This window comes from Peromyscus californicus, unplaced genomic scaffold, assembly GCF_007827085.1.
Source record: "Peromyscus californicus insignis strain IS unplaced genomic scaffold, ASM782708v3 Scaffold_5__1_contigs__length_169319896, whole genome shotgun sequence".
NCBI classification, from domain to species: Eukaryota; Metazoa; Chordata; class Mammalia; order Rodentia; family Cricetidae; genus Peromyscus; species Peromyscus californicus.
Genome location: NW_026294573.1, coordinates 90,564,370 through 90,584,008, shown reverse-complemented (window position 1 = coordinate 90,584,008; position 19,639 = coordinate 90,564,370). Strand labels below are relative to the sequence as shown.

The 19,639-nt window shown below is 47.5% G+C and overlaps 2 protein-coding genes across 5 annotated transcripts in view; one reads left to right on the top strand and one right to left on the bottom strand.

Annotated features, from left to right (window-relative positions):
* Ptpn3 (protein tyrosine phosphatase non-receptor type 3) overlaps positions 1 to 19,639 on the bottom strand; it is a 124,452-nt gene that overhangs the window by 79,819 nt on the left and 24,994 nt on the right. For 3 of the 4 annotated variants that reach the window (XM_052716488.1, XM_052716487.1, XM_052716486.1), the window contains exons 2-4: positions 7,947 to 8,101; positions 198 to 305; positions 80 to 122 (exon numbers count right to left, since the gene is read on the bottom strand). In XM_052716488.1, coding sequence (XP_052572448.1) covers positions 80 to 122; positions 198 to 305; positions 7,947 to 8,084 — 289 coding nt within the window. In that variant the 5' untranslated portion in view covers positions 8,085 to 8,101. Of the gene's footprint in view, positions 1 to 79; positions 123 to 197; positions 306 to 7,946; positions 8,102 to 19,639 lie in introns of those variants that run through there. The other variant, XM_052716489.1, reaches the window with a different exon arrangement.
* LOC128096654 (glyceraldehyde-3-phosphate dehydrogenase) lies at positions 2,344 to 3,445 on the top strand. Its single transcript, XM_052716490.1, has one exon. The coding sequence runs from the start codon at positions 2,404 to 2,406 to the stop codon at positions 3,403 to 3,405; it is 1,002 nt and encodes a 333-aa protein (XP_052572450.1). The 5' UTR covers positions 2,344 to 2,403; the 3' UTR covers positions 3,406 to 3,445.

The following is a 19,639-nucleotide window of genomic DNA, read 5'->3' as shown; positions in this document are numbered from 1 at the left end:
CCTGGCCCCGCCCACTTAGGTCCCCGAGGAGACAGATGGCCACACACCCCATGACTAACCCAAGTGAGATCATACCCACCTTTCAGCTGCTTCCTGAGGGGTTTGCTTGCCTCAAGCCATCTCTGTTGAGTGAGAAAACACAAGCTATGAGACTAGCCCAAGCAGGTAAGCAGCACTTCTTAAGTGTGGACACTTACAGGGGAGTCCACTGGGTCATCGCCATGTTGCAAGCCAAAGTACTCCTTCTCTGTCACGCCCAGGTGGCCATATGCCATATCCAGAAGTGACTGGCCCAAATCTTGTTTCTAGATCAGAAAACATCAAATGGAAAAAGTGTTAAAATGAACTAAGAACTGGAAGCAACATTTTTTTTTTTTTTTACTGTAGGCAAAGGGAAACTAAAATCTTCAGAGTTTATGAATATATACTTCCCAGAGTAACAGACGCATTAATAAATTTCAGGTTACAAGGGTGCAAGAGGGATACAAAGTAGGGTTAAGACAAACAATATAAATATGATTTCCGACACTGAATTTAGGAGACTGGGGAGAAAAAGTAAGTCAACAGAGTACTTGCCTTGCAGGAGTGAAGACCTGAGTCCGACTCCCCGCAATCCATGTGTGTAAGGGGGAAGACACATCCTTGGAGCGTGCTGGCCAAGCAATCTGGCCAAATAGGAAAGCTCCAGGTTCAGTGAGATCATGTCTCAAAAGACTGAGGCAGGGGGCTGGAGTAGTTGAGTACTTCCTACGCTTGCAGAAGACTGAAGTTCTGTTCCTAGCATGCAAGCTGGGCAGCTCACAACTGTAGCACGAATCTTAAAAGTTCTCATCGATTCCTCAGCTGACTCTGTTTCCTCAGACTGGATGCCTCTCAACTGAATGGCTGCTCAAAAGCCTAAAAGCTTAACCAGCCAAAAGCTTCTAGTTTCTGGTCTTCACACCTTATATACCTTTCTGCTTTCTGACATCACTTCCTGGGATTAAAGGCGTGAGTCACCATGCCTGGCTATTTCCAGTGTGGCCTTGAACTCACAGAGATCCATGCCTCCAGAAGGCTAGGATTAAAGGTGTGAGTGCCACCATTTTCTAGCCTCTGTATCTAGTGGCTGTTCTGTTCTCTGACCCCAGATAAGTTTATTAGGGTGCACAATATTTTGGGGAACACAGTATCACCACACACAACTGTCATAGAATATTATTTTAAGATGCATTACATTTGTTTATGCTGTGGAACATTTGTTTAATGATGCAAAGATGTGCTGTATTTTTGTTTTGTTTTGTTTTTCGAGACAGGGTTTCTCTATGTCGTTTTGGTGCCTGTCCTGGATCTCACTCTGTAGAATGGGCTGCTGTGGGATGTTCTGTATGGCAAAGTGTTGCTGATTAGTCAATAAATAAAACACTGATTGGCCATTGGCCAGGCAGGAAGTGTAGGCAGGACAAGGAGGAGAATAAAGCTGGGAAGTGGAAGGCTGAGTCAGAGAGACACTGCCAGCCGCCACGATGACAAACAGCATGTGAAGATGCCGGTAAGCCACGAGCCATGTGGCAAGGTATAGATTAATGGAAATGGATTAATTTAAGCTGTAAGAACAGTTAGCAAGAAGCCTGCCACGGCCATACAGTTTATAACCAATATAAGTCTCTGTGTTTACTTGGTCGAGTCTGAGTAGCTGTGGGACTGGCGGGTGAGAGAGATTTGTCCTGACTGTGGGCCAGGCAGGAAAACTCCAGCTACAATGGGCTGACCTCGAACTCACAGAGATCTACCTGGCTCTGCCTCCCGAGGGCTGGGATTAAAGGAGTACACCACTGCCACCTGGCTTTGCTGCATTCTTTTATGTTGCATTTGATTAACTCTGTGAAGCTGTGTTACTGTGCCTATCTAAAACATCTGATGTTCTAATAAAGACCTGAACAGCCAATAGCGAGGCAGGAGAAAGGACAGACGGGGCTGGCAGGCAGAGAGAATAAATAGGAGGAGAAATCTGGGAAAGAGAGAAGAAAAAGCAAGAGAACAAGGAGAGGAGGTCATTAGAGACCAGCCACTCAGCCACCCAGCCAGTTATGGAGTAAGAGTGAAAGTAAGATATACACAAGTAAGAGAAAAAGGTAAAAGCCCAGAGGCAAAAGATGAACCAGATAATTTAAAGTTAAGGAAAGCTGGCAAGAAACAAGCCAAGCTAAGGCCAGGCATTTATAAGTAAGAATAAGATTCCGTGTGTGTGTGTGTGTGTGTGTGTGTGTGTGTGTGTGTGTGTGTGTGTGTAATTTATTTGGGAGCTGGGCGGTGGGTCCCCAAAAGAGTAAAGAGTAAAAAAGCAACCTACGTCTCTGCTCCTCCCTGTTCCAGAGACAGCCGCATCTTTCTGTGCAGTGCCAGCCTCGTTCCCGAGACACGATGGTGAAGGTCGGAGTGAACGGATTTGGCCGAATTGGACGCCTGGTTACCAGGGCTGCCCTCCTGACTGGCAAAGTTGAGATTGTTGCCATCAATGATCCCTTCATTGACCTCAACTACATGGTCTACATGTTCCAGTATGACTCCACCCATGGCAAGTTCAACGGCACAGTCAAGGCCGAGAACGGGAAGCTGGTCGTCAACGGGAAGGCCATCACCATCTTCCAGGAGCGAGATCCCGCCAACATCAAGTGGGGTGAGGCTGGTGCCGAGTACGTTGTGGAGTCCACTGGTGTCTTCACCACCATGGAGAAGGCTGGGGCCCACTTGAAGGGCGGAGCCAAAAGGGTCATCATCTCCGCCCCTTCTGCTGACGCCCCCATGTTTGTGATGGGTGTCAACCATGAGAAGTACGACAACTCACTCAAGATTATCAGCAATGCTTCCTGCACCACCAACTGCTTAGCCCCCCTGGCCAAGGTCATCCATGACAACTTTGGCATTGTGGAAGGACTCATGACCACAGTCCACGCCATCACTGCCACCCAGAAGACCGTGGATGGCCCCTCTGGGAAGCTGTGGCGTGATGGCCGTGGGGCTGCCCAGAACATCATCCCTGCATCCACCGGTGCCGCCAAGGCTGTGGGCAAGGTCATCCCAGAGCTGAATGGGAAGCTCACGGGCATGGCCTTCCGTGTTCCCACCCCCAATGTGTCCGTTGTGGATCTGACATGCCGCCTGCAGAAACCTGCCAAGTATGACGACATCAAGAAGGTGGTGAAGCAGGCGTCGGAGGGCCCACTAAAGGGCATCCTGGGCTACACTGAGGACCAGGTTGTCTCCTGCGACTTCAACAGTGACCCCCACTCTTCCACCTTCGATGCTGGGGCTGGCATTGCTCTCAATGACAACTTTGTGAAGCTCATCTCCTGGTACGACAATGAATTTGGCTACAGCAACAGGGTGGTGGACCTCATGGCCTACATGGCCTCCAAGGAGTAAGAAGCCCACCCTGGACCACCCACCCCAGCAAGGACAGCAAGAGAGACCCTCAGCTGCTGAGCAGTTCCTGTCCCATCTCAGTCCCCGATACTGAGCATCTCCCTCAGTTTCCATCCCAGACCCCCAGAACAACAGGAGGGGCTTAGGGAGCCCTACTCTCTTGAACACCATCAATAAAGTTCACTGCACCCATAAAAAAAAAAAAAAAAAAAAAAAAAAAAAAAAAAAAAAAAAAAAGCAACCTACAACATTTTGGTGTCCAACATGGGGCTAGAGTAAAAGAAAAACCAGCAACACACGACACCTATAACACCAGCTACAGAGGACCTAACGCCCTCTTCTGGCCTCTGATTGCATGTGCACTATTAACACAGAGACACATTAAAAAAAACAAAAAACAAAAAACTCAGTGAGTGCACATTTTCAGTCGCTGTTCTCAGCAGTGAATTTGATGTCAGTCTTATCTACATAGTGAGACCCTATCTCAAATAAATAGAAAGACAGAAAAAATGTTTAAGAAAATAAAAATAAGGTGGAGGGCAATGAAAGAGGTCACCCAATATTGGCCTCTGGCTCCACCTGTCAGCCAACCTGGCTGATTTATCAAACTCCAGGTCAATGAATGATTCTAATGGCTTCTGAGAAGTAACCTCACAGGCTGTCTTCTGGCCTCTACATGCATGAGCGCGCGCGCGCGCGCACACACACACACACACACACACACACACACACACACACTCACACACACATGACACTGTGAGCTTAACTTAGCTTTCTAAGTTGCTTCTATCCCTTAGCTGAGGTTCTCCAGTGACTTCTAAGTTGGAAAACTCACGCATTACGCAGCAAACACGCCATGACCTGCTGCGGATTACCCACAGCCAACGCTAATCCCAGGTCAGCTCCTGTTGGCTGCTTGGGGCCCAGCTGCAGTTCCTTCCCCTGGAGGAACCCAGAGAGTGTGCACGGAGGAAAACTCTCCACTAACAGCTAAAAATACTCGAATGCCATCCAAAATACCCTCAAAGTGACTTGGCCTGTGTCCCCCTGTGGGATTATCTGCCCTGTTGCTTCTCGGTCATCTGAAGTGAGAAGCCGGTGGGGACATTCAGCCACACTTCACTCCAGAGTGGGACTCAGCGGCCTGCTCCAGTGTTTATGGGGCAGCCTGGCGTGGGCACTGGGACAGAGCCACAGGAAGCACCTCTCTCCCTGCTCGCCTGTAGAGGTGGTGACTAACAGGGGGTGTCAAACGCTGTCAAGTGCTTTGAACCCGTCCAGACACGGTAGACAGATTCCTTAGAGGGCAGCATGAACAGCGGGGTCCACCTGGGGACAGGGATAAGGAACCCCTCTGTGTTCAGGGGGACAACAGGGTGGAGTGTCACCCCCTCATCTATCTAGTGGGCCCACCCGGTTTGAATCTGATGGCGCAAACAAAAGATGGCTTGGGGCAGGGGGTGGGATGAGACACGCACACCAAGCCAGCATGGAGCATTTTGGGAGAGTTCAGATTCTATTTTAAGAGGTCGATCTCCCAGGAATGCTTTGAACCCAACCATTTAACTCAGGACAATGCAAGTCAGAAATAGACAGGTATAGAAGAGGCTCTCCCTGGGAGCTTCTGAAAGCAGGTAATGTGTGGAAAGTGGGTCGCAAGGACCAAGGTGGGGAGAGTTAGGTAACCTGAGGACACTCCTGCGGCAATGTCTTCGGGTGACTTCATGGGATTTGGTCTGTTGTGTGAGAGAATGACACTTGCCTATTTCCAAAAGGCATCAGCTGTATCCTGAAGGCTCCAGGGCCTGCCAGCATCCATCACAAGAAAGTCTCCATGGGTATAAACAATACAGGCCACCCATTCCCCCAAGTTACCAGTGAGTGTGCGTGCGTGCAGTATGTAGGTCAAAGGTTGACGCTGGGATATCATCAAGCACTCTCACGTCATTTTCTGTGACAGAATTTCTCACTGAATCTTAAGCTTACAGCTTCAGCCAGACTGGCTGGACAGTGAGCCGCAGGGGTACTCCTGTCTCCACCTCCCACGCCCAACCCCAGTGCAGGGTGACAGCCACACGGAGCAGTAGCCAGTTTCTCTGTGTTTGCTGGGGATCAGAAGTCCTTATGCTTGCAAGCAAGCACCTTACCTACTGAGCCATCTTCCCAGCCTGGCAAACATTCTCCTAATGTATCAGAGCTGTCTTCTCACCTTATTGTAATTATTGCTTATACGTTTGGGGATATAATTGATGTAACTTTGATTTACTATGTCATTAGCAACTGTAATTTATTGAACATCTGCAAAGATATGATACCACATTCACTTTGCTTCAGCTCTGCAAAGTAGCCCTCAACATCTGCCTTGCCACTGAGAACCAGGAACTGAGGCTCCATGCCTGACATTCCTACACTAGGCACCAAGAACCAGGCACTGAGAGGCATCATGCCTGGCATTCCCACACTGTCACCCAGCAGCTATCTGGCCATCTGACTCACATCTGTGCAACACCAAAGCCCTACATTCTTCCTGGATTGAGTCTCTCACCTCTGGACTACAGAATCCAAACATTCAGGTATCAATTTTGCTCAATTCTCCTCCTTCCCAAAAGAACTCAAATAGAATCAAAGCCAGGTGTGGTGGCACACGCCTTTAATCCCAGCACCTGAGAGGTAGAGGCAGGTGGATCTCTGTGAGTTTGAGCCCAGTCTGGTCTAGATATTGACCAGACCATCAGGGGATAGATATACAGTGAGACTATATCCCAGGAAGAAGAATGGGGACGAACCAGAGCAGCAAAACACATTAGAGAGCCCTGCCAGCAAGTCCTATTGGCTCCATCTTTCCAGGGCCTCCTTCCAGCCAAGCCCGTAAGACCATCTCAGGGACTGCTACTGTAGTCTCTCGGTCCCCTCCCTCCCTGGCTGCTGGGGACTGAGTGACCCTTAAGTCAAGTCATGTCAGGTCTCTATCCAGTGTGCTCTACATTGCCCAGCAGAGAAGCCAGCGTGCCCAGGTTCCAGCTGGCCTCCCATCCCCAACTCTGCTTGGGACCTCTGACCTCCCTTTTCTCTGGTTCTCTTCCCTTGGGGCTCATGCCGTTCCAGATGTACAGGCCTTCCACCACGTGGGTCCCCGGCTTGACGGCAAGCACCTTTACTCACTGAGCTCTCTTGCTGCTCTTCTCTTTCTAGAGATTTCTGGATACAATAAATAACACGTCCCATCCTCAGAGGAATAAAGCATGGCCTTAGAGACAGCTGAGGAACTGAGCGGGCAAGAAGGCTGGGAAACAGGTCCCCACTAATCACTGCTACTGTTTGCTGGCACCTGAGTCCTGGGTGCTGCTGAGGACATTCTCATATCCATGGCATGGGGCAGCGGCCCCGGCCCTGGTTTGGAAGAACTGAAAATTGCCTTCTGCCTGTACCAAGATCAGTAATGGTCTCTCTGTATCAGAGAGAGAGAGAGAGAGAGAGAGAGAGAGAGAGAGAGAGAGAGAGAGAGAGATCCTGTGACTGGGTAAACAATGCAAGGGTGGTGGTGCAAGCCTTTGATCCTAGGCAGAGGCAGGCTAGCCTAGTCTATAGAGTGAGTTTAGGCCAGCCAGGGATCCATAGTGAGTCCCTGTCAAAGGAGAAGGCGTCGGGGAGGTGGAGCGGTTGCAGCTACGGCAGGGGTCTGACAGTTTTCGTTAAGGTTTAAGTGCTATGGCCTTTTCTGGTCAACCCGCCCCCCCCCCCCCCATTGTGTTTGTTTTAAGACAGGGTGTCGTGTAGCCCAGGCTGGCCTCAAACCAGCTCCTCCAGAGTCCACCTCCCAAGGGCTGAATCCCAGGCATTTATCACCGTATCCGGTCTGTCTCCTCTACCCCCTTTCTCTGCACACACTTTAAAAACCGGGGCACAAGTGACTTGGGGCTGGACTTGATGCTATCAGGCCTGAGACACACAGAGACATCCGTCCTGGGCATAGGTGGTGTGTGGAGCCTGGGTGTGGGGCCAGCTGAAGCAGCTGCTCTCCTTGCCTCTCTCACAGCTGCTTACGTGAAGACCCGAGATCAAGGGCTCCGAGCACGAGCCAGGACCTTTAGGAGTCCTGCCAGCCATGAGGCTGACCATCTCACAGAGCACAGCTGCGTGCCCAGTCCTGTGCCAGGACACCCGTCCTGTCCTCAAGGGGTTCACCGTTTAGTAGGAGACTTATAACCCAGTAATTTTTACTATTTTTAAAATTGCAGAGTCACGTGGGCTCGACACATCACGTACAGAGCGTAGTCATCCAAGGGCCAGCTCTGCCTAGAGGGAGTGGGTGGGGACATCAGGCACATCAATGTTGGGAGACACCAAGAGACTCACATCCCTCGGGCAAAGCTTGCAAGGCTATGCCCAGCCCAGTCTCGCCATATGAGATCTGAAAGCTCAAGCTTTCATTTTTTTTCAGTCAGTCTCTTTTTCATTTTGTAAGCCAAGAACTTAAAACTATTTAAGAGGATTTGCGCAGACCAAAAAAAAAAAAAAAAAAAAAAAGGTGGAGAACTTACGTTAACTTTAAAGGTCTGCACCAAGCCATCTAGAAACCGTATGCTGCAGACGACCTCGGATCGAGTTTTCTCTTTGGGTAATTCGGAGGTTCGTATATTATTAATTCTTCCACCCAACGCACGTAACCGGGAGGTCATAACGACCGCTGAGTAACCTGTAACGTAAGACACCTGTCAGTGCTTTCAAATGCAAGAGATCAAGTCCCACACAGTTCCTCACATGGGTCAGCATGGCTCCTCACAGCATCAGCTGCAGAAACTGCAGCTGGGAGAACAGGGTAACAAGCCATCTTCGCATTTCACGGTCCACTTCTAAGCCAGTGGTTCTCAGCCTGGGGGTCGAGTGACCCCTTCACAGGGTCACCTAAGGCCATGGGAAAACGGATATTTACACTATGGATTCGTAACAGTAGCAAAATTGCAGTTATGAAGTAGCAATGAAAATAATTTTATGGCTGAGCTCATGGTCACCATGACATGAGGAACTGTATTAGGAAGGTTGAGAACCACTGCTAGGCAAAACCTGTTCTTGATGATGTTAGGTCAAGGAAATACATGGCTTATTTATCTGTTTGTCCTATTATCTCCAAGGTCTGTACTTTTTCATTTTCCAAAGCGTAATTTATACCTTAGGCATTTGTATGTTTTATAAAACTAAGCATGAAATAAATATGATATAAAACATGAAAACGCTGGTTAATAAATTATATTAAAATTAAGAACTACTTTGTAAAAGAAATGTTTTAAAGGATTTATTTTATTTTGGCTGGCAGATAAGATGGCTCAGCAGTTAAGAGCACTGGCTGCTCTTCCAAAGGACCTGAGTTAGATTCCCAGCACTCACATAGTGGCTCACAACTGTCTGTAACTCCAGTCCCAGGGGATCCAATGCTCTCTCCTGGCCTCCACAGGTGCTGCATACACGTGGTGCACTTACAGGCATGCAGGCAAAACACTCATATACATAAAATAAACATAAATAAAATATTTTTTAAAAATCAGTACAGTTTAAAGAATTTTTTTGTTGATGAATATTTTGCATGTCTATACGCCTGTGCACCACATGCATGCTTGGTGCCCTCAGAGGTCAAAAGGAGGCACTAGATCCTTTGGATCTAGAGTTATGGTTGTGAGCCATCATGTGGATGCTGGGAGCCAAACCTGGGTCCTCTGCAAGAGCAACAAGTGCTCTAAACCACTGATTCAGCTCTCCAGCCCCAAAACTTCTTCTACTTCTTAAAAAGAGAACATTTATTCAGAAGGCCAAAAAGGCAGTCCCCACAGTGGTGGAGTAGATCTACAACAGATCTACAAAGACTTAAGCATTCCTTTAGCTCCAAGAGAGTAAAACAATGCAGTAGAAAATGGAGAGATGCTGGAGAGACGGCTAAGCAGTTAGGAGCAGGGACAGCTATGGTAGAGTTCTTTTCCCAGCACCCGCATCAGGCAGCATACAATTGCTTGTTAACTCCAGCTCCAGCAGATCCATTGCCCTGCCCTCTTCAGGCCTCTGGAGGAACTGCACACACCTATACTCACACACATGCATATCTGTAATTTAAGAAATAAAAAGAAAAGACTTTCTTTTTTAAAAAAGCAGGGAGAAATGAAAGGAAGTACTTAGACAGTTGCTTGTCAAATAAATGCAAAGTAAAGCCACAAAACAAAGTCCCCCAATGTGTCCACTGCAGGACCATGGGTTAAGACTGACAACACTGTGGAAGGTGTCCAGCTTTTCCAACTTTCGCTAGCTGCCGCAAAGAACATAAATTAACACAACTACTTTGGGAAATTGTTGGGAAATATCTCCACCAAGATGGACACACACATGTCCCATGACACAGCAATCTCATTCCTAGGTATGTGCCTAATTGAAAACAACAACCAAACTACATCATATTCACAAAAATACATAAACAAAACTCTTTATAATATAACATATGGGAAGAGACCTAAATTGCCATCCGCTGTAGGATGGATACACTGTAGCATGTTCAGACCATGCACCTGTATGCAGCAAAGGGCAGGAATGAATTCCTGCTGAGTGCAACACAGGTTTCTCTTTAATGTTACTTTGAGTAAAAGAAGCCAGACACATTTTACCCACAACACAATACCATGTATAGAAAGTTAAAAATGGGCAAAATTAATCAGTGCTGTTCGAAGACCAACTAGTGGCTACCTCTGGTGTCCAGAATGCTTTTGTATGTTCATGTGCGTGCGTGCGTGCGTGCATGCGTGCGTGCGTGCGTGTGTGTGTGTACCTGGAAGCTGAAGCCAGAGGGCAACAGAAGTTGATGCTCTGTGACTTCCTTAATCGCTCTCCACTTTGTTTTTCACATTTTAAACGTGTGTGTGTGTGAGTGTGTGTGTGTGTGTGCATGCATGTACCACAGTGAGCATGTGGAGACCAGAGGGCAACTTGCAGGAGACAGTTCTCTCCTTCTACCATGTCGGTCCCCGGGACTGAACTCAGGCTTGAGGGCAGATACCTTTACCTGCTGTGCTGTCTCACCAACACCAACCCTCTATCTTGATTCTATCTTTTAATTAATTAATTAAGTAGAGACAGGTCTCTCACTGAAGCCAGAGGTCACTGATTTGCCCAGGCCAGCTCCCCAGCAGCCCATGGTCTTCCTGTCTGTCTCCCTACTACTGGGATTACAGATGTGCGCTGCTGCACTTGGCTTTCCACATAAGTACAGGGGATCCGGACTCTGGCCCTCACACTTGTATGGCAAGTGTTTCCCAGCTGAGTGTTCTCCCCAGGCCCTTGAGATGCTTTTAAGAAGGAAGCCTCAGGCTGGACTTGGTGGCAAATGCCTTTAATCCCAGCACTCGGGAGGCAAAGGCAGGCGGATCTCTGTGAGTTTAAAGCCAGCCTGATCCACAAAGTGAGTTCCAGGGCAACCAGAACTACTAGAATAGAGACTTTTTCTCAAAATGAACAAACAAAAAACACCAAAAAAAAAGAGAAAGAGGAAGTGGGAGCATTGAGGGCAATTTCAAATCTGACCACTGTGTTTTGGAAGAGTAAGCAAACTGGTTTTGCCAACAGTTCAGTAGTGGGATTGGTAGAATAAAAAGACTGACGAGATTTACAACTGAGCATACAGCCATAGCATCCCTGCGGGTGTGCTGAGGGCCTGGACCTCGACAGAGGATACAGGAAGCCTAATTCAGCATGGAAGGGAGAAAATGTGATTAACTGGTTAAGTGGAAGAGCAAATGCAGATGCAGCTTTTTTTTTTTTTTTTTTTTTTTCCTTTTTCGAAACAGGGTTTCTCTGTGTAGCTTTGTGCCTTTCCTGGAACTCGCTTTGGAGACCAGGCTGGCCTCGAACTCACAGAGATCCGCCTGGCTCTGCCTCCCGAGTGCTGGGATTAAAGGCGTGCGCCACCACCGCCCGGCCAGATGCAGCTTTTTAAGAGCACACGTGCCCCTCCCTGCTTCCCCTCTGATTGTGGCACTCACTCCTGGTGCTACGAACAAGCCCCGCCCCTTCAGGGACACCTTCGAGTGTCTCCCAGCCAGTCATATAGGGCATTATAGACTCCCAATTGTGCTCACTGTAATTCTACCCTTACAACTCAGTGTGTGTTTCTAGCTGTGTTTTCCACTACACACCAAGCTCCAGGAGGGTAGGAATAAGGCCTGTTTTTGTTCACTGTACCTGTGACACCCAGCTCCCATGGGTGATCCATTAAGTACTTGAGTAAACCAATAGATAAATGCACGGGACCACAAAACAGAAGGCCAAGCAATCAAAGTCTGGGAAAAACAATGTTAGCATGCCACAGGCAAACTCAGGCTGACTGGAGCAGAGCAGGCAAGACAGAAAGACGGTGCGAGGGTGGATGGAGTGGAGATGCCCTTCAGTGCAGTGCTTCTCACACTGACTGCAAGGTGAGTAGACAGAGCAGGACTGGACCAAGATGCAGTAGCTCTTCGTGTGGTCTGAGCGTCAGTCTGAATGTCTCAGTCTTCCAAGGGGTGCTCAAGTTAGCCATCCGGGGTCTGTCTGCTCTCGGGGAGCAAAGCATAGACACCCAGGAAGACAGCACCAAACGTCAGGGCAGAGAAGACAGACGTGTGTCCCTCCGCTGTGGAAAGGAGGGCAGAGCAGACCAGAGACTGAAAATCAAGTCTCTGGGACAGCAGGGACCACAGAATGGCGACAGGAAGAAAGCAGGAGCAGTGCATTGAGTCCCTGTCAATACATGTAAGGTGTTCTAGGGAAAAGTTCTAGCTTTTAAAAGTAGTTAGCTAGGCCGGGCGGTGGTGGCGCACGCCTTTAATCTCAGCACTCGTGTGGTGGTATTGTGTTCCCCAATATATTGTGCACCCTAATAAACTTATCTGGGGTCAGAGAACAGAACAGCCACTAGATATAGAGGCCAGAAATGGTGACTCATGCCTTTAATCCCAGGAAGTGATATCAGAAAGGTATATAAGGCATGAAAACTAGGAACTAGGCTGGTTAAACTTTTAGGCTTTGAGCAGCAGCAATTCAGCTGAGATTCATTCTGGATGAGGACTCAGAAGCTTCCAGTCTGAGGAAACAGGATCAGCTGAGGAATTGGCAAGGTGAGGTGGCTGTGGCTTGTTCTGTTTCTCTGATCTTCCAGCGTTCACCCCAATACCTGGCCCTGGGTTTGATTTTATTAATAAGAACTTTTAAGGGCTAGAGAGATGGCTCAGAGGTTATGAGCACTGCTTGCTCTTCCAAAGGTCCTGAGTTCAAATCCCAGCAACCACATGGAGGCTCACAACCATCTGTAATGAGATTTGGCTCCCTCTTTTGGCCTGCAGGGATACATGCAGGCAGAACACTGTATACATAATAAATAAATAAATCTTTAAAAAAAAAAAAAAGAACTTTTAAGATTCATGCTACACACTCGGGAGGCAAAGGCAGGGGGATCTCTGTGAGTTCGAGGCCAGCCTGGGCTACAGAGTGAGTTCCAGGAAAGGTGCAAAGCTACGAAGAGAAACCCTGTCTCAAAAAAAAAAAAAAAAAAAAAAAAAAAAAGTAGCTAGCTAGGACAGGAAATCTCAAATATTAATAAAAAAAATTCCTGGGACTGGCAGTTCAAAAAAAAAAAAATCACACACACACTCAATCACAGAAGATTCCACCCACCCACCACCTCCACCATGCCCTTTTCAATAAAAATGTCACTGGAATCAGGGATGCATTTTCTGAGTAATACAAAAAGTTATCAAAAGACAACAAATGCGTTCCCAAATGCTTTATCCCACATGCAACTGGAAATGTCAATTCTGTTGCTTGCGTCTTTTTTGAAGAATCTCAGGTGAATTGTGCTTTCCGGAAGATACCGAAGCATCATTATGAAGTATAGCATTAATGGGCAGTACCCCCTCAGCGCTTCCTGGGGCAACTTTTGAAAGTGATGCTTTCATTGGTCCTACCGCCCATGGGGATTCGGCGCCCTGGGCCTTTGGGAGCCCCTCAAAGGGCAGACTTGGAGTTGAGGTTCGGACAGCAGCTTTTCACATGGCTGGCCTTAGAATACAGCCAGGTCTGCAGAGCAGATATCCTCACACAGACCCTGGACATAAAACCAACAGGGACTTCAAGGAGGACCCTGGGAATGAGAGCAACACGAATCACCTACAGGAAGGGTTCAAATCGATGTTCCCCCAGATAACCTCTTATTCCTGTGCCAGCATGGGGATCCTAGCCCTGGAAACTGAACCATGGTTGATGATGCTTCCCAGCATGGTCATAGATTATACTCAGAGAGACTTTTCCCTCCTCCCTGATTGTCACACCGAAGGCCTTGGAGCCTAAGGACGGTGTCATTGAAAGATATTTTTATGGAAACTTCAGAATGTTCTTCCTGTGATTGTCCCTAAAGCAGCAAACCTTGATAAGAGCTTGCCCGAAGCTAAACTACACATTATCAAGCCAGGAGGTGGTTCCAGATTGTCTTGAAATTGTATCTTAAACAATCTGGTTGGACAATAGATGCTGACTAATTGCCCTGTTTCCTGTACCACAGCAATTGGGGAACTCGGGGTTTCTATGGCTTCCTTTATAAGCCTCTTAATTCTAAACAAAGCCAAAACCCAAACAGGAACACACTGGCCTCAGTACCCACAGACCATCACAGCTGCAGGTGATACCATTGATACCATGGGAGCCAAGCCTATTTGCACAGTGTTTCAAATCAGAGAGCTATAGCTTTGGGATAGCTGGAACACTCTGTGGGTTCTACTGTGATTCAGATCTTAATCAAAGATGAGATTTGGAAAACATCTATAGAAAAAGCATGATCTCATGATGCACACAGCTGGGGCTCAGTAAATACTGCAGAGTTCGAGATGGAATACATAAGGTGCCTAGCATCCCGGAGGGGACACATACCAGATAGTCAATAAAAGGCATTGCTTATTTATTACTGTTGAGATGGGGTCTCATGATGCCAAGGCTGGCCTCCAATTTACTACATCACTGAGGGTGGGTGTGATCCTCCTGCCTCCACCTCCCAAGTGCTAGGATGACAGGTATGTGCCACCATGCCAGGATGCAAGGCTAAGTTTCTGATGTGCACAGGTGCTGACCACAGAGTCCAGATTTCGTAGGGCTGTCTTGATGTCAAACAGCTTACAGACATATAAATGTGTCATTTCTATAATGTTATTCCTTTTAAAGCAATTCGCTGGGTGTTCAAAGCTAGTCACTACTACAGATGTTAAATACCTCCGGGGGAGGGGAGGGAATAAGGAAATTAGATAGGTAACATGCATGGGGCCCTGGGTTTGATTTACAGTACTGCATAAGCCAGCCCACATCCACAGGTAATCCCAAGACCTCAGGCGGAGGGGGAAGCAGGGGAATCAGAAGCTTAAGGGGAAGAGACTTTCAGAAAAAAATAAACAAGTAAGTAAATATTGATTCAATGTAACTGAATTGAACTGAGACAATGTCTTATGTAGCTTAGACTGGCCTAGAAGCTGCTACGTGGTGCAGGATAGCCTTAAAGTCCTGATGCTCCTATGTCCACCTGCCAGATGCCAGGACTAGGTATGCCGCACTGCACCCAGATCTTTTTAAAGGAAACAGTCGGGGTTTATAAAGAAATGTGTGAGTGTTCTGTGTAAGTGAACTATGCATGGGTGGGCCTTGCTCCTAGAACCAACCCAGGCAAGCATGTTCAGGCTGACCTTGCCAATACCACCACCTAGTGGCCACCAGGAGAAAGCACTCGCCTCCAACCCTATGACTTAGGGGCGACACAGGTTGGTTCTCTTCTTGTTTACCTGGCAATCACTCCCTGAGAGTGTAAGAATTTCTCTGCAACTCAGCTTCTTTTTCCTAATCCTTCTTCCCTACTGGGCTGAGGAAAGCTTTCTTCCTCTCTCATTTTTTTTTCTTTTCTAATTTTGAGTATCAACAGATGACCGATGCGCTGGAGAGGGAGATTTCTAGCACAGGAAATAACACAATGCGCCATCAGCCACGTGAGGCAATGACCCACCAAATCAACAGCAATTCTCAATATTTAATGGATGGAACATAGCTGCTTTAGTTGGCTGCTGAGAGAGTATCAGTATTGCCCTTTCTTTCTGTTGGGAACACACAGAAGTTGGGCTGCATTTTGTATTAATTTAGTCCTGGTGGGGGGGTGGAGTGGGGTGTAGGGAGGAGTGTCAGCCAGGTCCCTAACAATCACATGACACATGCTTTATGGTTCTTTCAGAAGAAAACAAACCAGTTCTCCAACCACTGCCTCCACCTGACATACCAAGCCCTTTGTTTTGGGACCAGGCTAAGGTGTTCCTTAAATTCTAAAGAAAGTGGGTATTTCTTCCTACAAACAAAGCTTTACAGGGGTGAGGAGATGATTCTGTGGATAAGGTACTTGCCATCTAATGTGAGGACTGGAGTTCAGGAGTTTGGATCCAGGCACCCAAATAAAAACCAGGCAATGTGGCCACCCATAATCTCAGTGCTCAGGAGACGGAGGACACGGGAGCTTCCCTGGGGCAAGCTGGCCATCTGGACTAGCAGAATCCACAAGCTCCTAGTTGAGTGAGAGAAGCTATCAGTAAATAAAATGGAGCTTGCTGGCGGAGACCATTAAACTCTGGCCTCCTTGGGCACCTGTGCTCACATGTATACAGACACACATACAAACACACAACTAAAAAAATAAGAGGAAAAACAGGTGTGATGGTGTATTCCTTAATCTCAGCACTCCTAAAGCAGAGGCAGGTGGATTACACTCACATGCGTGTGAGATACACACACACACACACACACTCGTGCACGTGCACACACGTACATGTATACAGAACGCAGGGTTTGCTCTCAAGCACATGCTACAGGTCAGATTATCACGTTACTTCTAAAGATTTTAGCATGCATCTCCCCAGACCAAGGATACTTATTTCAAAACCACAGTGAAACTACTGCACTCAAGAAAACAAACACCAAACAAGCATTATCTTATAGCTCATACGAAAACTTTACAAATTATTCTGAGTCTTTCTTTCCTCCTGTCCCAGGACGCAATCTGAAACCAAGACTTGTTTTACTGTCACAGAGAAGATATACTTTTAAAAACCTTCCACCCTAAGACAATGATAGGGGCAACCTGAGAGCCACACACTATAATCTCCAGGATTTCTTTTGGTTCTGCCCATCTGTGCCGATAACCAGGGTCTTGGGGGCCAGACTGCTAGGTCAGTTTCCAAGCCTGTGTTAGTGACTTCCCAGAGCTACATAAAAAGCATGCCCGTAGCTTCGCAGCTGTCCCGTCACTCAGGGTGGGAGAAGTGCTTCCTAAATCATTGTTGATGAAGTGGCAGATTTTGCCAGTCTATATGTCAGCGCTGGTATTAGCACAGATGTCAGAACAAGTAAGAAGGGAAGTTCAAAAAGCGCTCTGTCTGTCACCTGCTACTAGGTAACCAGATGTCTTGACTTGTTCCCTCAAAGTAGCTGGCATCATCCTGACCCAAATTTTTATCCATCCGTAACCTCTAAGAATAAAGATCAGGACACCCGCACCAAGTGCATCCCTCTCAGAAGTGCGTGCAAGAAACTGCTCGCATTTTCCTAAAAAGGAGCAGAGAGAGAGAGGTGCCGACATTCAGCGTGATTTATTAGGCTTGCCAAATGTTTTGAAGTTCAATTCAGCCAAGTGAATTAAAAATCAGTGGTTTTAGTTTTTGCTTGTGAAATGCCCACATCCGTAGGAAAACACATCCATCAACATGGTTTTGTTTGATTAATTTTAATTATGTGCTGGTAACCAAATTATAGAGTGGCACATGGAATCTAACCTTTTGTTTTCTCATGGCTGTGATTTTTGTCAACAGATCAATATTATCCACTGTCCTTTCAGTTTTCTGGCTTTCTTAATTTCTTAAATACAAAGCCTAACAATACAAAGGTTAATATACTGATTTACTATTAACTTTAGTTTTTCAATGTACACAGTCAATACTGAACACTTACTGAGCTAGGGGCGGGGAGATGGCTCCGTTTCTAAACTGCTTACAGCCTGAGCATGAGGATGGGAATTTGGTTCCCAAGCATCCATGTATATGCTGGGCAGGCACAGCAATCTGTGGATAACCCCAGCACTCAGTAGGCAGGCACAGCAGTCTGTGGATAACCCCAGCACTCAGTAGGCAAGCACAGCAGTCTGTGGATAACCCCAGCACTCAGCAGGCAGGCATGGCGGTCTGTGGATAACCCCAGCACTCAGCAGGCAGGCATGGCGGTCTGTGGATAACCCCAGCACTCAGCAGGCAGGCATGGCGGTCTGTGGATAACCCCAGCACTCAGCAGGCAGGCATGGCGGTCTGTGGATAACCCCAGCACTCAGTAGGCAGAGATGGGAGACCACAAGAGGAAGTTGTCTTCCTCTGCCTCAAAGAATAAGGTGGGGAGAGTGATGGAGGAAGGCTCCCAGCATCCCACATACCCAGAGGCACACATACCCACACCACGTGTGTACACACACACACACACACACACACACACACACACCTACTAAGTAAGGAAAACAAGTCTCTTCATTGAAAAAAGCATTTTTGCCAGGTGTAGTGGAGCACATCTTTAATCCCAGCACTCGGGAGGCAGAGGCAGATGGATCTCTGAGTTCAAGGCCAGCCTGGTCTACAGATCCAGTTCCAGGACGGCTAGAGCTGTTACACAGAGAAACCCTGTCTTGGGGGAAAAAACAAACAAACCCCCCAAACAAAAACAAACAAGGCATTTTCATAACATTAATTTTACTGCTAAATTAATGTTAAAGTCAGTAAACAACTTCTCTTAAGCTTATATACCAAAAAAGTTAACTTTTAAAATAGTGTTTTTAAAGCTTAAAGCCTGCTAACCAATATGATAATTACAAATGGTGGGAAAACAAAAACTTAAAAAAAAACTGGGTATGCATTTACAGAAGTACTTAACGGTTTTGGTCATGAGATGCACACTGATGAGCGAGCAATCACACCTGACTTCCACACAACTCCGCTTCAACTAACCTGGCCCCACCAATCCGCATACTCCCTCTGTACAACTGTAGCATCAACCACCTCACTTGTTCCCTGGACCCTTTTGTTCAGAGAGGGGGGACCTCCCAAAGAAGTCCCCACCGCCACTACCAAAGCGGGGATGGAATGACTGGTCCCGTCAGTTCCATTCAAATCAAGAATTAATGAATTAGCACCCTCATTCCCAGACGACTTCAAAATGTCAAACAGTTTTCTCATTCCAGAGCCCAGGGTTTATTTATAGGTTTTATTTATAGGCTGGACACCATGACACTTTCAAAACTAACAAAACAAAAAAGTTAGCCTGGACACTGGGAGGTTGAGAAGCGGCTTAAACTCCTCCAAGCGCAGGATAAAAACAGGCTCCTGGAGCCGCAGGCGCTGGGGAGGAGGCCTATGAACTTTATAGTGGTATAAAGGGAAACAGGTTCCCAGGCCTGGAGGCCTCAGCCACCTTCACACAGGTCGGCCTGGGGCAAGAGGAAATCAGGCCCAGCAGGAGGGGGTGGCCACTCTGGGAGGGTATGTGATCCCGGGGTATCACACAGGGCAAAGGCAGCCCAAACTCCCCAGGCTCCAGGCCTCCCTCAGGTCTCTTCTCCCCGACTGACAATACTTGTTGGAAAGGCTGTTGGAAATGAGATTTTTATTGGTTCGATGTTTGGGAAGACCTTCTCATGCTGAAACCACACCCTCACAGTCCACCGGACCCACCTCTCCTCAGGATTGTTTCTGGGAGGCACACAGTGGTATAGGCTGTGCTGGGCCTTGCCCATGCACTTACCCAACCCTGTCACTGGTGAACTTGCCCTGTTCTCTGCCACCAACCTGCCTGCTGGGACAAACAGGACAAAAGCAAGATCCAGAGACGGAGGACGGTTCTGACTAGGTCATGCCGTGGAAAGACTCTTCTAGAGCTTACTTAAGTGTGGGCCAGGGTGTCTCCCAACAGCCTCCGAGTAATCCCCAAATTCCAGCCTTATACTCGGATATTTTGTGTGCCCCCCTCCCCAAACCCCAGGACCTGTAGATCTTGTTTATAATTACTGTTGGCTTCCTTTGTTACTACTTTGGCAAAGGAGTTCCGGACCATTTACTCACTCAAAATTCATTGACTTGGCCCCAGGCCAAGCCAGGAAGTGGCAAGGGGGTGGGGA